General features: G+C 38.7%; 1 protein-coding gene across 2 annotated transcripts in view; it reads left to right on the top strand.

Moving 5' to 3' along the window:
• STPG4 (sperm-tail PG-rich repeat containing 4) overlaps positions 1-16,292 on the top strand; it is a 47,116-nt gene extending 30,824 nt beyond the window's left edge. For both annotated transcript variants that reach the window (XM_074286772.1, XM_074286773.1), the window contains exons 7-8: positions 12,912-13,016; positions 15,941-16,292. In XM_074286772.1, coding sequence (XP_074142873.1) covers positions 12,912-13,016; positions 15,941-16,057 — 222 coding nt within the window. In that variant the 3' untranslated portion in view covers positions 16,058-16,292. The remainder of the gene's footprint in view (positions 1-12,911; positions 13,017-15,940) is intronic.
• The last annotated feature ends 3,469 nt before the right edge of the window (positions 16,293-19,761 follow it).

Below are 19,761 nucleotides of genomic sequence, written 5' to 3'. Positions count from 1 at the left end.
CTTTCCATCCTCCAGGTGGAGTGGATGCTTGTAAAATAGTGCTCATTTATCCATAGCTCCTCCGAGACAAGAAGGGACTAGAAGAGACTTCAGCCTACCAAGCCAGGGCCTCCGTTTTAGGGGAAAGAGACTCAATTTGTTTTAAAACACCAGTGAGAAAAAAGCCTGGAAATTCAAGAAACAGATTGAGTTAGACAGTCAATTCACTGGCAATCTTTGTGTCTCCTAATCTCATAATAATCTTCTGGTTTGAAAGTTCCCCATTAGCCCACGGATTTTTGTGCCCTAAAGATTTCTGATTCTGGTTCTATCTAATGAGTTGTATTCCAATTCAGATCTTGTTCTTCCCTGCCCCTCCCCCTCTTGATTGTCGTATTTCCAGTAAAGGCAGTTGGGGTGATTGCCCTAATTAGGAGATATTCCCTGGGGTTAGGGTAGAATATAACATTATTTCACACTGTTGTGTTATTGTTTGTCCTAATAACATAAGGGAGGTGACTAGAAAGTGAATTGGATTTAAGTGAGGGAGGTCTATGCAGAGTTCACCTGCCTCACTTTCCCCTCCAGAGCCATCAGGTCCTGATCCAGATATAGATCAGGAAGACTGGGGATGGTCCTAGATGCAATGAGAGACCTTGGGCTTTTTAAGCTAAGGTCTCAGTTTGGCTGAGGTGGAACTCATTCAGTGATTAAGGCTAAGTAACCAAGAATGGCCTCTTTCATCTAGTCCAAAAAAAAAAAAAAAAAAAAATCTGAATAAATCTGGGAGGGGAAAACCCCTCAGGATTTCTAGCTAAAATGGAAAAGATTGTTTACTTTCACTCAGAGTCAGGACTCAAACAACAGCTAAATGGGGCTTGTACTGGGACCTATTGTTGGCCAATTAATGAGCATCTGAGTGATTTTGATTTAAGGTAAAGTCCTCAAGAAAGAAATCTAACCAGTTACCCTTCCAAAATATCTTAGGAGAGTTCAGAAATCCCCTCCAAAAGTTTTTAAGAGCATCTGTAAACTCATTTTGAAATTGAAGTCCATTTATCACCATCAGCACCCCTTGCCCCCCAAGGTTTTTTTCACTTGAAGTATTGATTAGCTAGCTGCATCTCCCCAAAATTAAGGGGACTAATGAAAGACTAGGATATCTTTTTGTTACACTGATATCCCCCCCCCCTTTTGGCAACAGAAATAGTTTTGTTTTTCTAAGAGGATAGTCTTAAATAAGGTTCTGTAGTCTAAGCCCAATTTTCCTTTCCAACTAATTTACCACTTATACTTTGCCATACTTCCTACTAATCTCCAAACCAATCCTATCTCTTTGCAATTGCTCCAATAGTCCCCTTAGTTAAAATACCTTCCCCTGTAAATCTATATTTCTTTCAAAGTAATTTCAAGTTCAAATCCATAGTGGTGAACCTCCATGCTAATTAGCTAAAGAAATTCAATTCAACCAGCAAATATGTACCCACTCTGTGCCAGGTACTAATACAATGACAAAGGCAGGAAAACAATACCTTGAATTGCTACTAATTTGGTTTTGTTATTCAGTTTTGACTGGTCCCCTAAAGCTTTTTGAGGACAGTGAAGGGCTGTTTATATTTCCAGAAGCCTAGCATACATAGCCTTAGAGGTTATACTAATACAATAAATATATATTGATAGTATTCGATTGAATGTATTTTATTATAATAGAATTTTATTGGGACCAGCAGTCTCTAACCCTCTGGGACTTTTCATGTCAGGAGGAGTATAAAATGGAAGAGAATTCTAATTCTCGGACTTGATTATAATAAAGAGAACTTCAGAACTCAGTAACTTGGTTTTCTCTTTGTTTCTGTACCAAATAGCATCAGCATGGGTCAATTATTTTAGTGAGTAAAACACACAGGCACCCTTCAAAGAGAAAAAATACAGCTGGCTCCCATATTTCCTTTTAAATTCTGAAATGATGTACTTTATAGATTGCATCTTGGAATCTATTATGTAAATCTTTGGGGATAAATTTATAACCAAGAACTGGCATGTCACTTGGTATCCAATGTTTATAATGATATTAGGCAAAAGCTCATTAGGGACTATTGTAAAATTGACGAGTCCCAGAATTATAGTTCATAGTCTGTTTGAAAGAATTCAAGGAGATTCTTTTGTAATCACAAAAAAAAAAAAAAAAACCAAAAAAAAAAAAAAAAAAAAGGGGCAGCTAGGTGGCGCAGTGGATAGAGCACCAGCCTTGAATTCAGGAGGACCCGAGTTCAAATTTGGTCTCAGACACTTAACACTTCCTAGCTGTGTGACCCTGGGCAAGTCACTTAACCCCAGCCTCAGAAAAAGGGGAAAAAAACAAAACAAAACAAAGCACTTTATTACTATAAAATTGACAGACTAGTCTTTAAGAAAGTAAAGGAAAACTGGGAGTAGTTTATGTGGGAGAGCCAGGTTGTCGATAAGAAGTCAAGATGTGCAGGGATTCTCAAACTACAGCCAGCAGGCAAATGAGGCCCACCTGTTATGGCAAATGAGCTGAGGGGCAGAGACAGAGTGTCAGTTTTTGTTTTTACTATTGTCCGGCCCTCCACCAGTCTGAGGGACAGTGAACTGGCCCCCTATTTAAACAGTTTGAGGACCACTCTTTTTCTAGGCAGGGATCAGGTAAAAAAGTTAGGATGTGGCTTTTACAAAAGCCCAGTTAAGGAGCCAGGATGTCATTCAGGTAAGGAGACAGGAGGGGGAATTTTGTAAGGTTCTAAATTTTAACAAGATCCTATGTATAGATAATACTCCATATTCTTTAGTTAGATATAAAGTTTTGAGTAGATCCTGGACTCATCTCCTCCCTTTCTGTCTTCTGGGGAGAGGAAATTCTGGGGACAAGGCTTGGGTTTCCAATAAAATGATTAAGCTTCCTGTTAGTATGAAAGACATAGACCCTATTCCTGCTGAAATGTGTAAGTCAGACTTGAGGAAGAGGAGTTTTTCTGATTCATTGGAACCTTATTAAATGAGCCTTAAATTACTGCCTGATTCAGAGTAGAATCTCAGCGATTGCCTCTTTGCGGTAGATACAGGAGAAAGTTAATTGGATTTGACCACTTCCTCCCATCCCCACTCACTTCAAAGATGCCTTTACAGGAATCTTCAGCTCATCATCATTCCTTCTACTCTCCTCAGAGGCTGATAATAGAACTTGTTTATGTAAAAATTAGTCATCGGTATTCAAGGTTAAATGCCTGCAACAGACTTCATTCTCACTATTCCATTATTCCTACTAAGACTACTAAATCTTCCCTTCTTAATCCCCTCTATTCTTTTTCTCCTGCCTCTTCCTCCTTGAAATCTATGTCTAGTTCTTTACCCATAAAGCAGCATAGTGAATTAATATTATCCCTGATTAGATACTGATTCTTGAAATCTTGAAATTTGACAACATCCTTATCTAGTTAGTTTAGTTTTGGTATGATCTTTCCTGATCACAGAGGATGCAATAAATGGTCTTTTGAAGAAGTTATTTCATATCTAGGATTCTGGGATTTTGGAAAGGTACTTGGAGATGAGGTCAGGATAGCAATTTCTAGTTCAAAATAAACATGTGACAAATTCACAATGACTATTCTCTTTGCCAAAAGGTAGGCTTATTGAGAGAAGAGGTTATAGACAAAATAAGAATAAGCAAGAGTAGCAATAAATAGAGCAGGAAATAGAGCTGGGAGAGGAATAGGGTTATCAAGAAAAGGAATCTGGAAGAATCATTAAAGGAATATGCCATTGACTGGCAGATTAGATCTATAGAGGAGTTTAACAGACTAACCAGAGTTATATATATAAATATATAAGGTGCCATTAAAGGGAAAACATTATGAGGGACAAAGACAGTATCTCATAGTAGGCTTAGTCCTGGAAAAAATTTAGCAAAGATCTTCACGAGCAGATCTTTTATAAAGGGGAAAAACAGCCTTGGGGGTTTCTTACCACTAGGGAAGAATTTAAAAGCTCCGAGGGAAGGGTCAAGGAGGAGCCAGATGGAATACGTGGCAAAGAGGTCCCAAACCTATCTCAAAGATACACTAATCAATATCTCAAAGATTATTTAAAGATGTCCAGAGGGTGGGGGTTCAGACAATGGAGGCTGATAAAGAAGAATTCCATATTATACAAACACAATAGTCTGGGAATTGATTATACCTGATATTAGCCAGATGGGTTTCTTTCTAAGGGGGGAAAAAAAGTAAGTCACTTGTCACTTTACAAGAGGTGACATTTGTGTTTCTAAGAAGTTAGTCTTTCCAAAAACACACTAATATTAACAATCTCATCTAAGCAACATTTTCTAAGCCATCCTGAATGGCATTTTCTGCCAATCAATCTATTATTCATTCAATAAGCAATTTATTAAACACCCATTAAGTTCCAGATACTATGATAAATACTGGGGGTAAAAATGAAATAGGCACTGCCTTCAAGCAAACATATAATCTATTGGTGTGGAGGGAAAGAATGCCATATGCACATATAAATAAATGCAAAATATATACATATTAAATGCAAGGTAATTTCAGGAAAAGGATCAAGAAAAGCATCACATAGATATTTAGATTTTAAGAGCATTAAGAATTCTAAAAGATGTCTGTGAGGACAGAATGCATTCCAGGCCTGGGCGGAGAGCACAAAAACAATGGGAGGTAGAATGATATTTGTAAGGAATAGCAGTAGATCAGTTGGTCTAGAATAGAGAATAGGAGAAAAGAATAAGTTTGGAAAGGCAGGTGAGAACTTATCTTTGGGAAGGTCAAATAGGGTTATATATACATACATATATGACAAATATTGCCAGATAGATAGAAGCCTTTGTCTTTTATCTTAGAAGTAGGAGGAAACCACTAGAATTTATTGAGCAGGGAAAGACATGAAAAGACTTGTTCTTTAGGAATATCCATCTAATACTAGGGGAGAATTACAGAGACATGAAAGGACTGAGGGAAGGGACTCATTTAGGAGGCAATTTGAGATCGTGTAGGTGGCTGCTGTGTGAGTGGAAAGAAGAAGAAATTTAAGAGCTGAAAGTCTGGAAACTGATTGGCTATGGAGGATGAGTTGAGGATGAGTCATTTGACTTGTCAACTGCAGGAACTGGAAGAATAATGGATGGATAGAAACTGGGAAGCTAGGAAAAGAGGGATGGGCTTGGGAAGAAATCAATAAACAAGTATTTATTAGGTGTTTCCTACGTGCAGGCACTCTGCTACAAAAGATACTGAATTCTGTTTAGGACATGTTGAGTTTGAGGTAGCCACAGGCCATCTAGTAGGTAGTTGGTGATGACTAGAGCCCAGGGCAGCTCAGTGACCATTGTACAACAAAGTCCTGAATTCATATGTGACCTTAGGCACTTAATAGCTGTGTAATCCTGGCAAGTCACTTAAGCCTGTTTGTCTCACTTCCTATTTTAGATATAATCCTTTTCTACTCCACTCCATAGTGAATCCTCCCTTGTGACAGAAAAACAAGTAGAAACACCTAATACTCAAACTTTATTTACCTTGTAGTCTTATAGACTCTTCTGCTCTATAAGGAAATATACTTAATTACCTCTTCTCTAGGGCCTTCAGTGGTCTTTCAAGCCTTTTGTGTTTATATCACAGTTGTTTCTGGAAATATTCTGCCTCTCCAATTCTAATAGCCTTGCAATGGTAAGTTTCATCCACATCCAGAGAGAGAAACTATGGAGACTGAATGTGGATAAAAGCATAGTATTTTCACCTTTATTGCTATTGTTGTTGTTTGCTTGCTTGTTTTTTTCTCATTTTTTCCCGTTTGACCTGATTTTTCTTGCTCAGCAATATGAATATGGAAATACATTTAGAAGAACTAATTTAACTTAGATTGCTTGCTATCTTGGGGAAGGGAGGAGGAAGGAAGGAAAATTTGGAACACAAGTTTTTGTAAAGGTGAATGCTGAAAACTATCTTTGCATGTATTTGGAAAAATAAAATACTATTAAAATGTGTGAGGGGGAATTACTCTGTCTCTCCAGCCCATCATCCTCATCACATTGAACCATCCTCATCACATTAAGCTTCCATGGTATCAAAAAACAAGAAATCAGCAAATCTAACGCAAATGGCAACTGCCTTTGCTAGCACAGGCTGCACTTACCTCCTACTTCTCTACATGAAGAAGGGATATGTGTTTCATTGTCTCTTCTCACTATAATTTAACAGTTTTGTTTTGGTTTTGTGCTCTTTTCTTTATAGAGACAAAGCTGAAAGGGACTAAAGGGGTGATCTAAATCAATCCTCTCATTTTCACATAGGAGGCGAAAGCCTAGGAAAGTTAGGGAATTTGCTCAGCATCACACAAGTAGAAAGTAGGAGACCTGAGTGCAAACCCCAAAGTTCCCATGTTACCCTGTCTCCAATTTTTATAGTAATTGTATATATTGTTTGTTTGGATCTGCTTAACTCTGCGTCAAAATCTTCCCATAGGTCTTGGAATCCCTCATATTAATTGTTTTGTGCAGTGTATTGCATTCATTGGCTATTGTACATGTATTCCACAATGAATGAATACCCCTTTCTTTTTCCTAGTTTTTAATTACCAAAAAAAGCTTTGCTATGAATATTTATTCATTTACAGGTTGGCATGTTTTATCTTTCCTTCCTTTGGCTACATATTATCTCAGGTTTCTATCCAGATTTAGAAATGGTCCTTCTTAAGAAACATATTTGGGGTGTCAAGGAAGACTAATGGCATTAGGTGGGAGGCTTGTCAATCCCTTTTCAGGGTTGCTTATCCACCTTTGTTTGTCCATCTAGCACTCAACCTCTCACCTGTGGCTCCAATAAACTGTACAATGCACAGTTACCTTGGTAAAATCATTTCACAGATGGGCTAGAGTCAGTGACCTTTTGGTGAATTCGGGAGATCTGGACTCAAAGTATGTGGAGACTTTATCCCAGTGGAACAGGCAGATGAGATCAATTTGTGGCAAAGGCCAGGAAGGGGGCTGATGCAGGTGCTTGAAGTATGGCTCATCCTCTGCATTCCAGTCCTCCTGACTTTAGCCTCCCCACTGGATTTCAAAGACTCTGGAAGAGAGCACAAGGCTGAGGACTTTGGGCAACTCTCAGCTTGAGTCAAGACATCACCCTTGGTTCTCTTTGAAAATGAAGGACAAACACCAAGAGACAAACTTGGGATGTATAATAGTTACTGCAAAATAACTTTTGTTACATGACTTTTAATTTGGATAAAACAAGCGAGCCCATACTGATGAATAACGGAACATTAAATGGAGAGACTCAAAAGCCTGACTATGTTAATGGGTCTCATAAGGATCCTGATATCTGAAAGTACAGATTTGATAAATGCTTCATTAGTGCTGGAAGTGAAAGGATGTAGGCTACAATATTTCTTTGCCACTCTACAGATTGATTTGTATATTGTCATTGGAGTTGGATCAATGGTAAAACATTTAATAGCAGCTACTTTGACACATCTATTAATCTCACCCAGTAGTATTCAATTTTCTGGTGGTACCAAAGGAGCTTCTCTCCACCCCATCTGAGCTATTACAGTAGCTAGCTCATATTTCTCCAAGATGAGCAATGGGCTAAGGGAGTCCCAACAACTTCACCTTGTTGATGGTCTCTGTTCCACCCGTCTATCAGTTTGAGGATGGTGTTTCTTTCTTTCTAGCTCAGGTTATAAAATTATGAGGCCTTCTGATTCCTTGATTACTAGACTTGTGCCGTGCTACTAATAACCAGCTCCATTTGTGGTGGTATAATTGAGAATGGAGCACTCATTATACTACAGTGACAAATAACAGTAAATAAGGGAAGCATCATTACTTAGCTGTTGATGGGCACAGTTTGCATTGGCAACATGTCCCTGGAGTTCTAATGGAGAACACACAGGAATGGTGCAACAGGTAATATACCACCAGGGTCCAAGTCACAAATTTCAGACTTCCTGCCTAGCTCTTAGACTGAATTCAACTATGGTCTTAGGCAAACTGCATAAAATATCTGTTCTTCAGAAATTAGCTATAAAAATTGTCAATTCTACTATGCCTTAGGTGGATGTGAGACATATTGGGAAGTACCATGTATTCTTTTTGGCTTCTGTGGTGTAATTTATAGTCTCTGAAGTTCTAGCTCCCAGGGCACAAGAAAGATATAATGGGAAATGGAGATGCTCTAGAAAAGGATAACTGGAATTCTCAAGGATCTGGGAAGGCTTCTGTATGAGAAGAAAATAATCTTTCATTTGGAAGGATAAAAGCCAAAAGAGAGTGTGATTGAAATCTGTATACAAAAAGGAGACAACCATAAATAACTTTAACCAATCCTATAATATAAGAACAAGGGGAACACACTTTAAAGTTTGAAGGAAGTACATTTAAGACCCATAAAAAGATGATCTACTTTATACAGTAAGAAATAAGCACATAGAATATGTTATGCTAATCAATGCTAAAACATTTAGCATGATTCATTTGATATATTGATTAATCTAGCCAAAGAGTATTAAATTATTGTGGCCATATGGTGGGATGGTGGAATTTGAGGAAGGAATATAGCCCAGCTCTTGTCAGCTATTATAATAATGATTTAAGAGGAATCCTAGATTGAGAAGTGATTGGGAAATTGAAGGGCAAACTACAATGGATCATTTTTTCTGTTGAAGATCATTAATTCTACTTACATTTTTTGGAATGATCAAGGCAGGAACTGGGAAACAGCAGCATGGGGCAAGGGACAAAAGTAGTATTGAGGAGAATCAGAGACAAGGACTGAGTTAACAACTCTGAATTAGATCAGCAGGTGGGGACACCCTGAGGATATTGTCAAATCAATTCTCCAAGACTCTCTCAAGGACATAGTACCCAGAGCCTCGGGTTTCCAAGACAGTTACAGGGTAGGGACTCTTTCCAGAAAGAAAATCCCACTTACTCAATCCCCCAGAGCTCTCAGCTAGGCCGGTAATGTCATGGCTGCTAAGAGCAGATCACTGAAACAAAACCTACACAAACAAACGAAAAAAAGGTAAAGAGCTCATATAAGTCCAGAGATGCCCAAGATACAAACCCATAAAAGATAACAAAGATTCAAAGAAAAAAAAACAGCCTGCTGTAAAAATTAATATTCTCAGAAAAAAAATGATCTAAGAATTTGAAAAAGAGAAAAAAATTATATAAATGAAATGAATACAATAGCAGGAAGAATTGGAAGGGAGATTTGGAAAGAAAATTAACAGCTTAGCACAAAAAGTATAAACCTTTGTCCAATTAACAAAATCCCTGAAAATTAAAGTGATCTAAAAAGAAATTGATAATTATGAGATAATAAGTGTCAAAACAAAGTCAAAAGATAGAAGAAAATATAGTGTCTCATATAAAAAACTGATTCGGAAAACAGATCAGGGAGAGGTAATTTAACAATCATTGAACTACCTAAAAGCCATGATAAATTAAAAAAAAAAAAAAACAAAAAACAAACCCTGAACATCATATTTCAAAAAAATCATGAAGTTAAATCTTTTAAATAAAATGGCAAAGTAAAACTATAAAGAATTCATTGATTACTTCCTGAAAGAAACCCCAATATGAAAACTCTCAGGAATATTAAGCCAAAATACAAAGCATTTAGGTTAAAGGAAAAAAAAAATACTGCAGGCACTAGAAAGAAGTTCAAATAACAAATAACCACAATTAGGATCATACAAGATTTAGCAACTTCTATGTTAAAGAAGTGAAGAATATGGTATACACTACTCCAAAAGTCAAAAGAAATTGACTCATAACCAAGGATAACTTAATCAGAAAACTGAATATAATCCTATAAGAGAAAATGGACCTTTGATGAAATCCTTCTAAGCATTCCTGATGAAAAGACTTTCAGAAATGAATAGACTAGAAACTTTTGAAATGTCAGAATAAAGAGAAGCATAAAATAGTAAGTGCAAATAACAAGAAAAGGACTTTATGAAGTTAGAGTTTTTGCTTTTAATGGAAAGGGTGGTGGTAGTTCAAGCATCCTCTAAAAACCTTAATGTCATTGGGGTCATAGAATTAGTCAAATAAAATGGAGAATGTGGGAATGCTTTTTACTTTGTTTTGATAATATTAACTAAGAAAAAAAAGGAGGGAAGAAAAAATACATTAAGGGAGAAAAGAGGAAGAATACAAGAGAGATCTCATATTATCAGAGTGCAAGTAGAAATCTACACAAATGAGAGATATACAGTACATATACATGGCCGTGTGGGAATTTTCCTTGGCCATGGATTTGTGGTTTATTAGGATTGCAGGTTTCTATCCTCCTCTTATATCACCATGTTCTCCTGTGGGAGGAGGGAAGGAAAGAGGGAAGGAGAGAGAGGGAGGAATGGGGGAGAGAGAGAGGAGAAAGAGAGAGGGGGGAGAGGAGAGAGAGAGAAACACACAGAGAGACAGAGAGATGTTTGTTAATTAAGAAAAAATTGATTTAAAACATTATTGTGGTCATACCACACAAAGGTGATAAATAATTGTCCTTGCCCAGTTTTATCTAGCTTTACATTTTCCTCCCAGATTTCTTCAAGAAGAGTATAGTGCTCCAAGTATAAGTGGTACAGGCTTAAAAATATAAATTACTTAAAAGATTAGATAAATTCATGGATGATATCTTTCCAATGGGAAATATTAGGAAATTGCCTCTTGATGCCAATGCCATAAATAAACTCTTGGATTGTATGGACCATCAAACTGACCCAATGTGACCATTTGTACAAGCTTATTATTCTAGCTGATTAAATGATGTCTCTTTGCATCTGAAGGATTAATGTGTTTCCAAAGTGCTTCATACAAAGCACAAAATCAAAAGCACAAAATCTGGGTCATAGCATAATTCCATCACTTTTCCCATGGAGTATAAGACCACCTAAAGATTTCAACCTACAGCCATATCTATATGTGGCTGTAAGCATATATTCTATTATGGATATATATATATATATATGTATATGTATATGAAAGTAAGGGGACATCGTACAGTTGGAATTTGTCTCCATGATGTGATTTTGGTCCCTGACTGGGGCCAGTCAATTACATTGAATAAATTGTTTTTCTAGTCTGATTACTTGGTAATCACATCTTAAAGATAACTCAGTGGATATCAGGTTGAGGTTGACAGTCACTTTCAGTGATATTGTGATAGTTATTCCTGAATAAAATAGTGAAATGACAACTCTAGATTCAGGAATGGTCAGTTTGAGCCAATTGCTCTTATTTTTTATTTTCAGTCTGTCAAGAAATATGAAGACCCTACTTAAGAGATACAAAAATGATATAAAACAAGTTATCATCCCCAAGGAGGGGGAAGAAAGTGAAGAGCATACTGTGAATTCATACCTACTAAAGAGAGTATTCACACATAGAAAAGTAACTAGTAAGAAATATAAGGCTATGAATGAGTGTACAGTGAGTTCAGAAAAGGGAAGGATGACTTGATTAGCATTAATGAGCAGAAAAAAATTAATAAATGAGATGAGACAGGTCTTGAAGAATGGGTATAAACTTTCTTTTCTTCTTAAGGTTCTTTTTTTTTTTTTTTTTTTTTTAAATTTGCTGGCTTTGTTTTTAAGTGACTTGAAACCTGCTCCTAATAGTTGATTTGTTTAGGAAACAAAATTTAAGAGGTAGGAATTGACTTAGTCCAGGTAAATCACTTAATTTTTCTCAGCCTCAGTTTCCTCATTTATAAAGTTTGGTGGTGGTGGTGGTGGGGTCTCTTCCAGCTCTTACTCTATAATCCTTTGAACTTTTGAGGGAGTTTATAAGAATGAAGCATATTACCCTTGGATCCATCAATGTCGCTACTGGGCCTGTATCCCAAAGAGATCATTAAAAAAAGGAAAAGGACCCACATGTGCAAAATTGTTTCTAGCAGCTCTTTTTTGTAGTGGTAAGGAACTGGAAAATGAGTCAGTAGGAGAATGGCGGAATAAGTTATGTTTTATGAATGTCATGGAATATTATTATTCTATAAGAAATGATTTTAGAAAAGCCTGGAAAGACTTACATGAACTGATGCAAAGGAGAATCTTGTACAACAATAAGATTATGTGATGATCAATTGTGATGGACATGGTTCTTTTCAATAATAAAGCGATTCAAGGCAATTCCATTAGACTCGTGTTGGAGAGAGCCCACTGCATTCAGAGAGAAAACTGTGGAGACTGAGTGTGGATCACAAAATAGTATTTTTACCTTTTTTTTTTTTTTTTGGTATGGTTTGCTTGTTTTTTCTTTCTTGTGATCCCCCCACCCCTTTTTGGTCTGATTTTTTCTTTGCAGCATAACAAATATGGAAATATGTTTAGAAGAATTGCACATGTTTAACCTATAGTGGATTATTTGTTGTCTAGGGGAGAGGGTGGAGGAAAGGGAGGAAGAAAAATGGGAACACAGGGTTTTGCAAGGGTGAATGCTGAAAATTATCATTGCATGTATTTGGGGAAATAAAAACCTATTAATGTGATTCAGAGTTCCGTTCTCTGCCGGTGGGTGTGCATGCTTATCTGAGGGAAGAGATTTGCAATTGGCTTGTGTGTAGGTTGCACACACACACTGGTGGTATGTACACATGACCCAGCTTTATCACCTCAAGGGTACAGATAGCCATGCTCAAAGCGAAACTAACTCCCAGTCAGCGACAGGGCGAATATTTTCTTCTTTAATTCTCAACAATTCTACCTCTAGTTTGATAGTGTGCCATGTGTAAAAAAAAGTATCAAAATAAAATTTTAGCAGGAAATATGTCTACTTTAATTTAATGTGTTACATACAACCTAATTGAAAAGATTGAAAGATTCTCAGAAAGAAGATTGAAAAATTCTCAGTATTCATTATAACAAAAAATTCATTTTTCCTTTAGAAAGAAGGCCCAGGCCCGGCTTATTATGAGGCAAAAGCAGCAAAGATAAATCCTATTACATCCTGTTTCCAGTCAAAAGTGCCTAGATTCCAGCCAGTTTGTTCAGTGAGTATTCTAGAAATAGAGACAACTAAGAAAGACCAGGCTCTCCCAGAGGGGCAGCTTTAACAACCAATACAGTTTGAGAGGTTCAAAGAGCAGCAATTAGCCCTGCCCTAGAGGTTTACTGAGGGTGTGGGACTAAATGACTTCTAATTGACTAATCAATTAATGGGAAATATTTCTTATATTCCTACTGTGTGTAGGTGCTAATGCCAGGTGCTAAGAGTGGAAGTACAAAGAATAAAATCATATTTATTTTCAATGAACTTACGTTCTAGCGGGGAAACAATGTCCACAGAAAAATACAAATAGCATAAATATGAAATTAACAAACACAAATACAAATATTGTGATAGTTTGGGCAGTTTGGGACGGAGGACGCCAGCAGTTGGGAGGAATCAGGAAAGGCTTCGTGTCGATGATACCTGAGCTGCGTCTCAAATCAAAAGGAAAAATGATTCAGACGTGAGGGGGGTACTTTCCAGGGATATGATGGTCAATGCAGAGGCTAAAGCTGGAGGAACAGAGAGAAAGCGAGCTTGGATCGGGGTTAGGATTGCCATTAAGTAACACAGATTTAGGAACAGCCCTGAATTGTAAGCACACTGATTTTCCATATTCCCTCAATTATCCCTACTGGAAATGTCAAAAGGTTCAGGGCAGCTAGGCGGCACAGTGAATAGTCAGGAGGACCTGAGTTCAAATGCTGCCTCAAACTCTGGACAAGTCACTCCCCCCATTGCCTCCCCAAACCCCAACAAAGAAAAAAAATGTTTTGCATTTCTACCAATTCCAGTTTGATTTTGACCTTGGATTTAATTTAGCTAATAAACATTTATTATCTTACAATTGATTAGCTGATGTATGGGTTGACTCTTTTAAATCTTAGTAAATAAGTATTAGTAAATACTTTAAAATCCGTTTTTTCTTATATACATTTAAAACACAGAATCTTAGGGTGGAAAGGAACGTCAGAGCCCCAGCTAGTTGGACAAGAATTAAGTGCAATTTTAAAAGCATTTACAGCTGTTCACTTCTAATGGCTGTTTTGTGTCTTTTCTGGAGAATGTGCCGTGTGCCATTCCCAAGGGGGGGAAGGAGGGGTAGAAGAGGAGGGAACAAGGATTTATTAAGCACCTACTATATGCCTGGCACTGTGCTGAGTAATTACAAATATTTTACAAATATATATGCACAAAGAGAAGACTTGAGACTAAACACTTTTTTTGCTGGGGGGGGGGCGGACTGGATCTTGTCTTGCAGGTCTGTTTTTCCATGTAAGATACTGTCTTGTGTATTTCCTAAACTCTCAATTAAATTCTAGTCTTTTTTTCCCCTTGAGGCTGGGGTTAAGTGACTTGCCCAGGGTCACACAGCTAGAACGTGTTAAGTGTTTGAGAGCAGATTTGAACTCCTGACTTCACGGCTGGTACTCTGTCCACTGCGCCACCTAGCGGCCCCCTAAATCCTAGTCTTTCTTTGAGAAAGCCAAAGGGCCCGGAGTCAAGAAGTTGTTCAGTCAATTTTTTCAGTCACATCTGGCCCCATTTGGGGTTTTCCTGGGAAGGATACTGGTCTGCCACTTCCTTCTCCAAGTCATTTTACAGATGAGGAAACTGAGGCAGACAGGGTAAGTGACTGGCCTCTCCAGGCCCAGGACTCTACCTCCCCTCCCCCCAGCCGCCTCGCCGCCTCTAGTCAGGAAAACCGGGGTTCCGATTTATCTTGAAAGAATCCAAGCTAGGGCCGGAAGGCCGCGGCGAGAAGAATGTCAGTCACCCGGAAGTATTTGTTAGGGATCCCTAAAGGTTGGGTCCCGGGCCGAGCGCTGGGGATGTACAGAAAGGCAAAGATGGTGCGGACCTGCACGTGGAAAGTCCTGGCTCAAAACCTGCAGAACCCCCTCAGAAGTGGCCTTTTTTTAATGGATAAAAGACAGTTTTAAATACCTGAGGCTAACTTCTTTTAGACAGCAACAACGTGAGCTGCGCGCCCAGACTTCTCCTGATGCTCTTGGGATGGAGGGGGCGGCGAGAGCTTCCCCAGCCGCCGAGGCTTCTGGGAAGGGCCGGGGGAGCGCGAGAGCCCTGCCTTCAGGGAGCTTACGGTCACGAGGGGGGAGGTCACGTGAAACCGGCCCGGGTGCTTAAGTGGAAAGCGAATGCAGGCCCGAGGGGCGCTCCTGCAATTCCGGAGCGGAGGGGTCACTTGGGACTGGGGCGGTCAAGGAAAAGTTCCCCCTAAGCGAGGAGAATAGGAAAGGAGAGCCCGGAAAGGGAGGATCAGGCGGGAGAGACTGCAGAAGCCGGGGTTGTGGGCCTGGGAGCCCTCTAGAACCCGGGGGGGGGGGGGGGAGGAGGGGGCAGCGCGGGAGCTCAGACCATGCGCGGGACTCGCAGTTAGGAGAGAGCTCCGCACTGTGGGGAAGTTACCGAGCCTCGAGGGCGTCCCCGCAACCGCTCCCTCTGTGTCTCTGTGTCTGTCACTGTCTGTCTGTCACTGTCTCGTCTCTGTCTCTGTCTCTATCTCTATTTCTGTCTCTCACTGTCTGTTTCTGTCTCTGTCTCTGTCACTCTGTCGCTGTCTCATCTCTGTCTCTGTCTCTGTCACTCTGTCGCGGTCTCATCTCTGTCTCTGTCTCTCTCTCTCTGTCTCTCTGTATCTGTCTCTGTCTCGTCTCTGTCTCTCTCTGTGTCTCTGTCTTCCCTCCCTCTCCAGAAGGGAAGGTTATTTCCCCCTCTCAGAGCTCTGCTTCCTGACGAGGTCCGGGTCAGAAGCCGCAGGGGCTTGTTGACAAGTTGTGTCTCTGGGGGTGGGTTGTGGGAGATGACCTCAGATTTGCCGCTGATAGCAGCTGCTGCTGTGTCACTTGAAGGTAAGCTCCTTTTCATTATGGTTGTGTAGAAAATCAGCTTTTTTCCCTCCAGAAAACGCCAGGCCCGGGAGCATACAAGCACACTGGACAGATATCCAAGCAGCCGCGGAACATTGCCAAGATGGGACAAGAACACAGCCTTTCCTTCAACAATACAATTGGTTTTTGAGTAAATTGGTTTTATTCTCTGACAACTAGTTGAGTTTAAGAATTACATGAAAAAGAAAGATCTTGTAAATTGTTTTAGGGTCAGCGTAGGTGCTAGGATAGGGGAAGCTATTATTTCTACAAGTAATACTATAGAATATAGTCCAATGCCTTTTTATAGAGATGTATGCTGGTGAGGAATACTTTTAGGATCATCTCTTATACTATTGAGAAATAAATTGTAAAGGGACCACTTACCATCAAGACTCTGTTATCTTATTTGTCACGTTGGAGTTTTTTAATCTGCACTCACAGACTCTATGGAGCTGTCTTTGGGTAGTCTGCCCAGATTTGAAAATAAACTTAAGACCGTGGATCTAGAAATGCAGCAGCCCTCCCAAACCACGCGAATTCAACTCGGTAATGATCTGTTCTTTGCCTATTTACCATGTGCTTGGCGGTGCCCTAGGTGCGGGGTGGATTGGGGAGGGAGAGAGAAGGGTTCATGTTCCCAAGCACCAGCCTCCCATCGATTAGAGAGAGAGAATATTGTTCTGGCTTGGGGATGAGCCGGGCTGGTCCCTGGTCGCTTACGTTTGATCCGGAAACAAAATGAAATTGATTTAGCCTTAGCAGGAGGAGGATATGCAATGAGCACCGAGGCTGGAGAAGCCTCGAAGTGACTCAGCCAAGAGCTCTCTCGCCTCCATCATCCGTGATCTGCTAGCCAGGTTTCTGAAAGTAGTTTCTCATCCCTGCTTTTGAAATTTAGGCATTAATCACATGAACCAATCAAGTGTCAGAAAAGGGCCCGATCCCTTTTAAGGACAAATTAACCCAACCTGCAAGAGTAGAAGGGTGGGGATCCATAGATGTGTACTCTAGGAAGGGTCAATAGTAATAATAGACCACAAAATGTTTTATCTCTTTGGATTTGAAATACTAATGAAAAGAGAGCAGTGTGCTCCAGTGAGTAGTGCTGATAGAAGTACAACGGGGGTGCTGGAGAGAGGAAGGAGAAGGGACGGGGGACAAGGCAAGGCAAGTCATTGTAAAGTCATTTTGAGTCTGATTCCATGACCCCATTTGGGATTTTCTTGGCAACACTAGAGCTGAGTCCTAGAGGTGCCATGTGGATAAGAGTGGGTGGGAAGAGCATTCCTGGCAGGAGGAGAACATGAATCAAGGTCCAGTAGTGAGAAGGAACATGGTATTTGCAGAGGTGAGAAAAGTGTCCTGCCCGGATCCAAGGGAGCTTCTTGGGAGATAACTAGAAATAAGATTGGATTAGCAAGGTAAGCCAACTCAACTACAGAAGACCCTGAACACTAGGGGAAGGGACATAAATACTGCTGGTCTTATTTCCAGAGATTTTCAATTTAAATGCCCCCTCAATGTTTTAATTCTTCCCTGGCCTGGAGTCAAAAAGAGCTAATTTCAAACAAAGACTGGGTGACTCTGGGCAAATCACTTTGATCTCTCTTTACCTCAGTTTCCTTAATTGTAAATTGGAAATAATAATTCCTGCCAAGCAGGGTTGTTGTAAGAATCAAATCTGAGATAATATTTGTAAAGCACTCAATATAGTTCCTGGTACATAGTAGGCACTATATAAATGCAAACTGTTATTATTTTAATTATTATTATTGCTATTGTTTAAGATAGACATCATCTCATTCTAAAATGACATTCATCTAGTTCTAAATGAGCTTGATAGAATTTATTTTATGAACTTTAATAGCTAATTTAATGAGAAACATTTTATAGCATTTTCTTTTTTTTTTTTTTAGGCTGGGGTTAAGTGATTGCCCAGGGTCACACAGCTAGGAAGTGTTAAGCGTCTGAGATCAGATCTGAACTCCTGAATTCAGGGCTGGTGCTCTATCCACTGCGCCACCTAGCTGCCCCCATTTTATAGCATTTTCAAAGAAATGCCCAAATTTGGTTTAAAGAAAAAGGAAAAATTTGGCTTTTCTTAACAATGCAGTGATTCAAAACAATTTCAATAGACTTGAGATGAAAAGTGCTCTTCACAACCCGAGAGGGAACCATGGAGACTGATTATGGAGCGAAACATAGTATTTTCACCTTTGTTTTGTTTGTTTTGTTTGTGTTTTTTCCCTTTTTGGTCTGATTTTTCTTGCACAGCATGATTAAATATGGAAATATGTTTAACCTATATCAGATTGCTTGCTATCTTAGGGAAGGGAGGGAAGGGAAGAAAATTTGGGACTCAAAGTCTTACAAAAATAAATGTTGAAAATATTTCATGTATTGGGGAAAATAAAATATTAACATTAAAAGAAAAATTATACTCTCTGCTCTAGGATTATAAGGTTCTTATAGGACAAGTGTTGGGAGTAGGGACAATGAAAGAAAGCTAGAAGGAAAACAATCACCTAGCTTTTACTCTGAACATATTAAAATTTCATTTTTTCCTTTTTTTGCAAAAGATTATTAATAAACTAAAACAATTATTTTGAGTGGTCAGAAAAAAAATATCTCAAGATTGACAATCACTTGTTTCACCTTGCATCAAATATGGATGATGTTTTTGTATAACTGGCATGATAATATGGCCTTTAGAAATCATTTCTACATCGATACAAGAAAAATAGGCTATTGCTTTTTATGTCACTTTTATTTCTGGATATATCTTTTCTCTGTCCCCCATCCACTTAGTCCTTTCTTGTAACAAAGATTTAAAAAGATAGGCAAAGAAGTTCAGCAAAATCAAAACATAAATCAAATTTGACAGTATTGCGATATTTCATTCCCTTATTACTCTATCTGCAAAGAAGGAAAATGGTATATATTTTTCTTTACATTCTTTTCATTTTTTAACCCTTATTTTTTTATAAATTTTACTCAGTTCTCTATATTGCTTCAAATTTTTTTTCATAATTACTCTTAATAACTGTATTTCCCCTTTGTTCCATTCTCCCTCTCCTTGTCCCTCATCAAAAGTGTTTTCCTTCTGACTACCTCTCCTCCCAATCTGTCTTGTCTCTATCACCACCCCACTATCCTCTTCCCCTCCTAACTTTCCTGTAGGTTAAGACAAGATTTATACACCCAATTGACTGTCTATGATAGTCCCTCTTTGTGCCAATTCAGATGAGAGCAAGGTTCACTCATTCCCACTTACCTCTCCCCTTTCCTCTCTACATTAAAAACTTTTTCTTGCCTCTTTTATGTGCTATTATTTACTTTATTATTTATTAGGTGCGATCCATTCTACTTAACCCCTTCCCCTTCTCCCAGTAGATTCCTCTCTAATCCCCTAATTTTATTTTTTAAAGATATCATTCCTTTACATTCAACTAAAACCTGTGGCCTCTGTCTATATATACTACTTTCAACTGCTCTAATAATGAGACTCTTATGAATTCTAAGTCTCATTTTCCCATGTAGAAATGTAAACAGTTTAACTTTAGTAAGTTCCTTATGATTTCTCTTTACTGTTTACTTTTATATGTTTCCCTAAAATCTTGTATTTGAAAGTCAAATTTTTATACAGCTCTGGTCTTTTCATAAAGAATGTTTGAAAATCTTTTATTTCATTGAATATCCATTTCTCTTCTGAAGTATTATACTCAGTTTTACTGGGTAGGTGATTCTTAATTGCAATCCTAATTCCTTTATCTTCCAGAATATCATATTCCAAGCCCTCTAATCTCTTAACGTAGATGCAGCCAAATTTTGTATTGTCTTGACTATACTTGA

The sequence above is a fragment of the Sminthopsis crassicaudata genome, chromosome 2 (genome assembly GCF_048593235.1).
Source record: "Sminthopsis crassicaudata isolate SCR6 chromosome 2, ASM4859323v1, whole genome shotgun sequence".
NCBI lineage: Eukaryota > Metazoa > Chordata > Mammalia > Dasyuromorphia > Dasyuridae > Sminthopsis > Sminthopsis crassicaudata.
The sequence above is the reverse complement of the archived record's forward strand: the minus strand, read 5'-3'. Positions and strand labels throughout refer to the sequence as shown.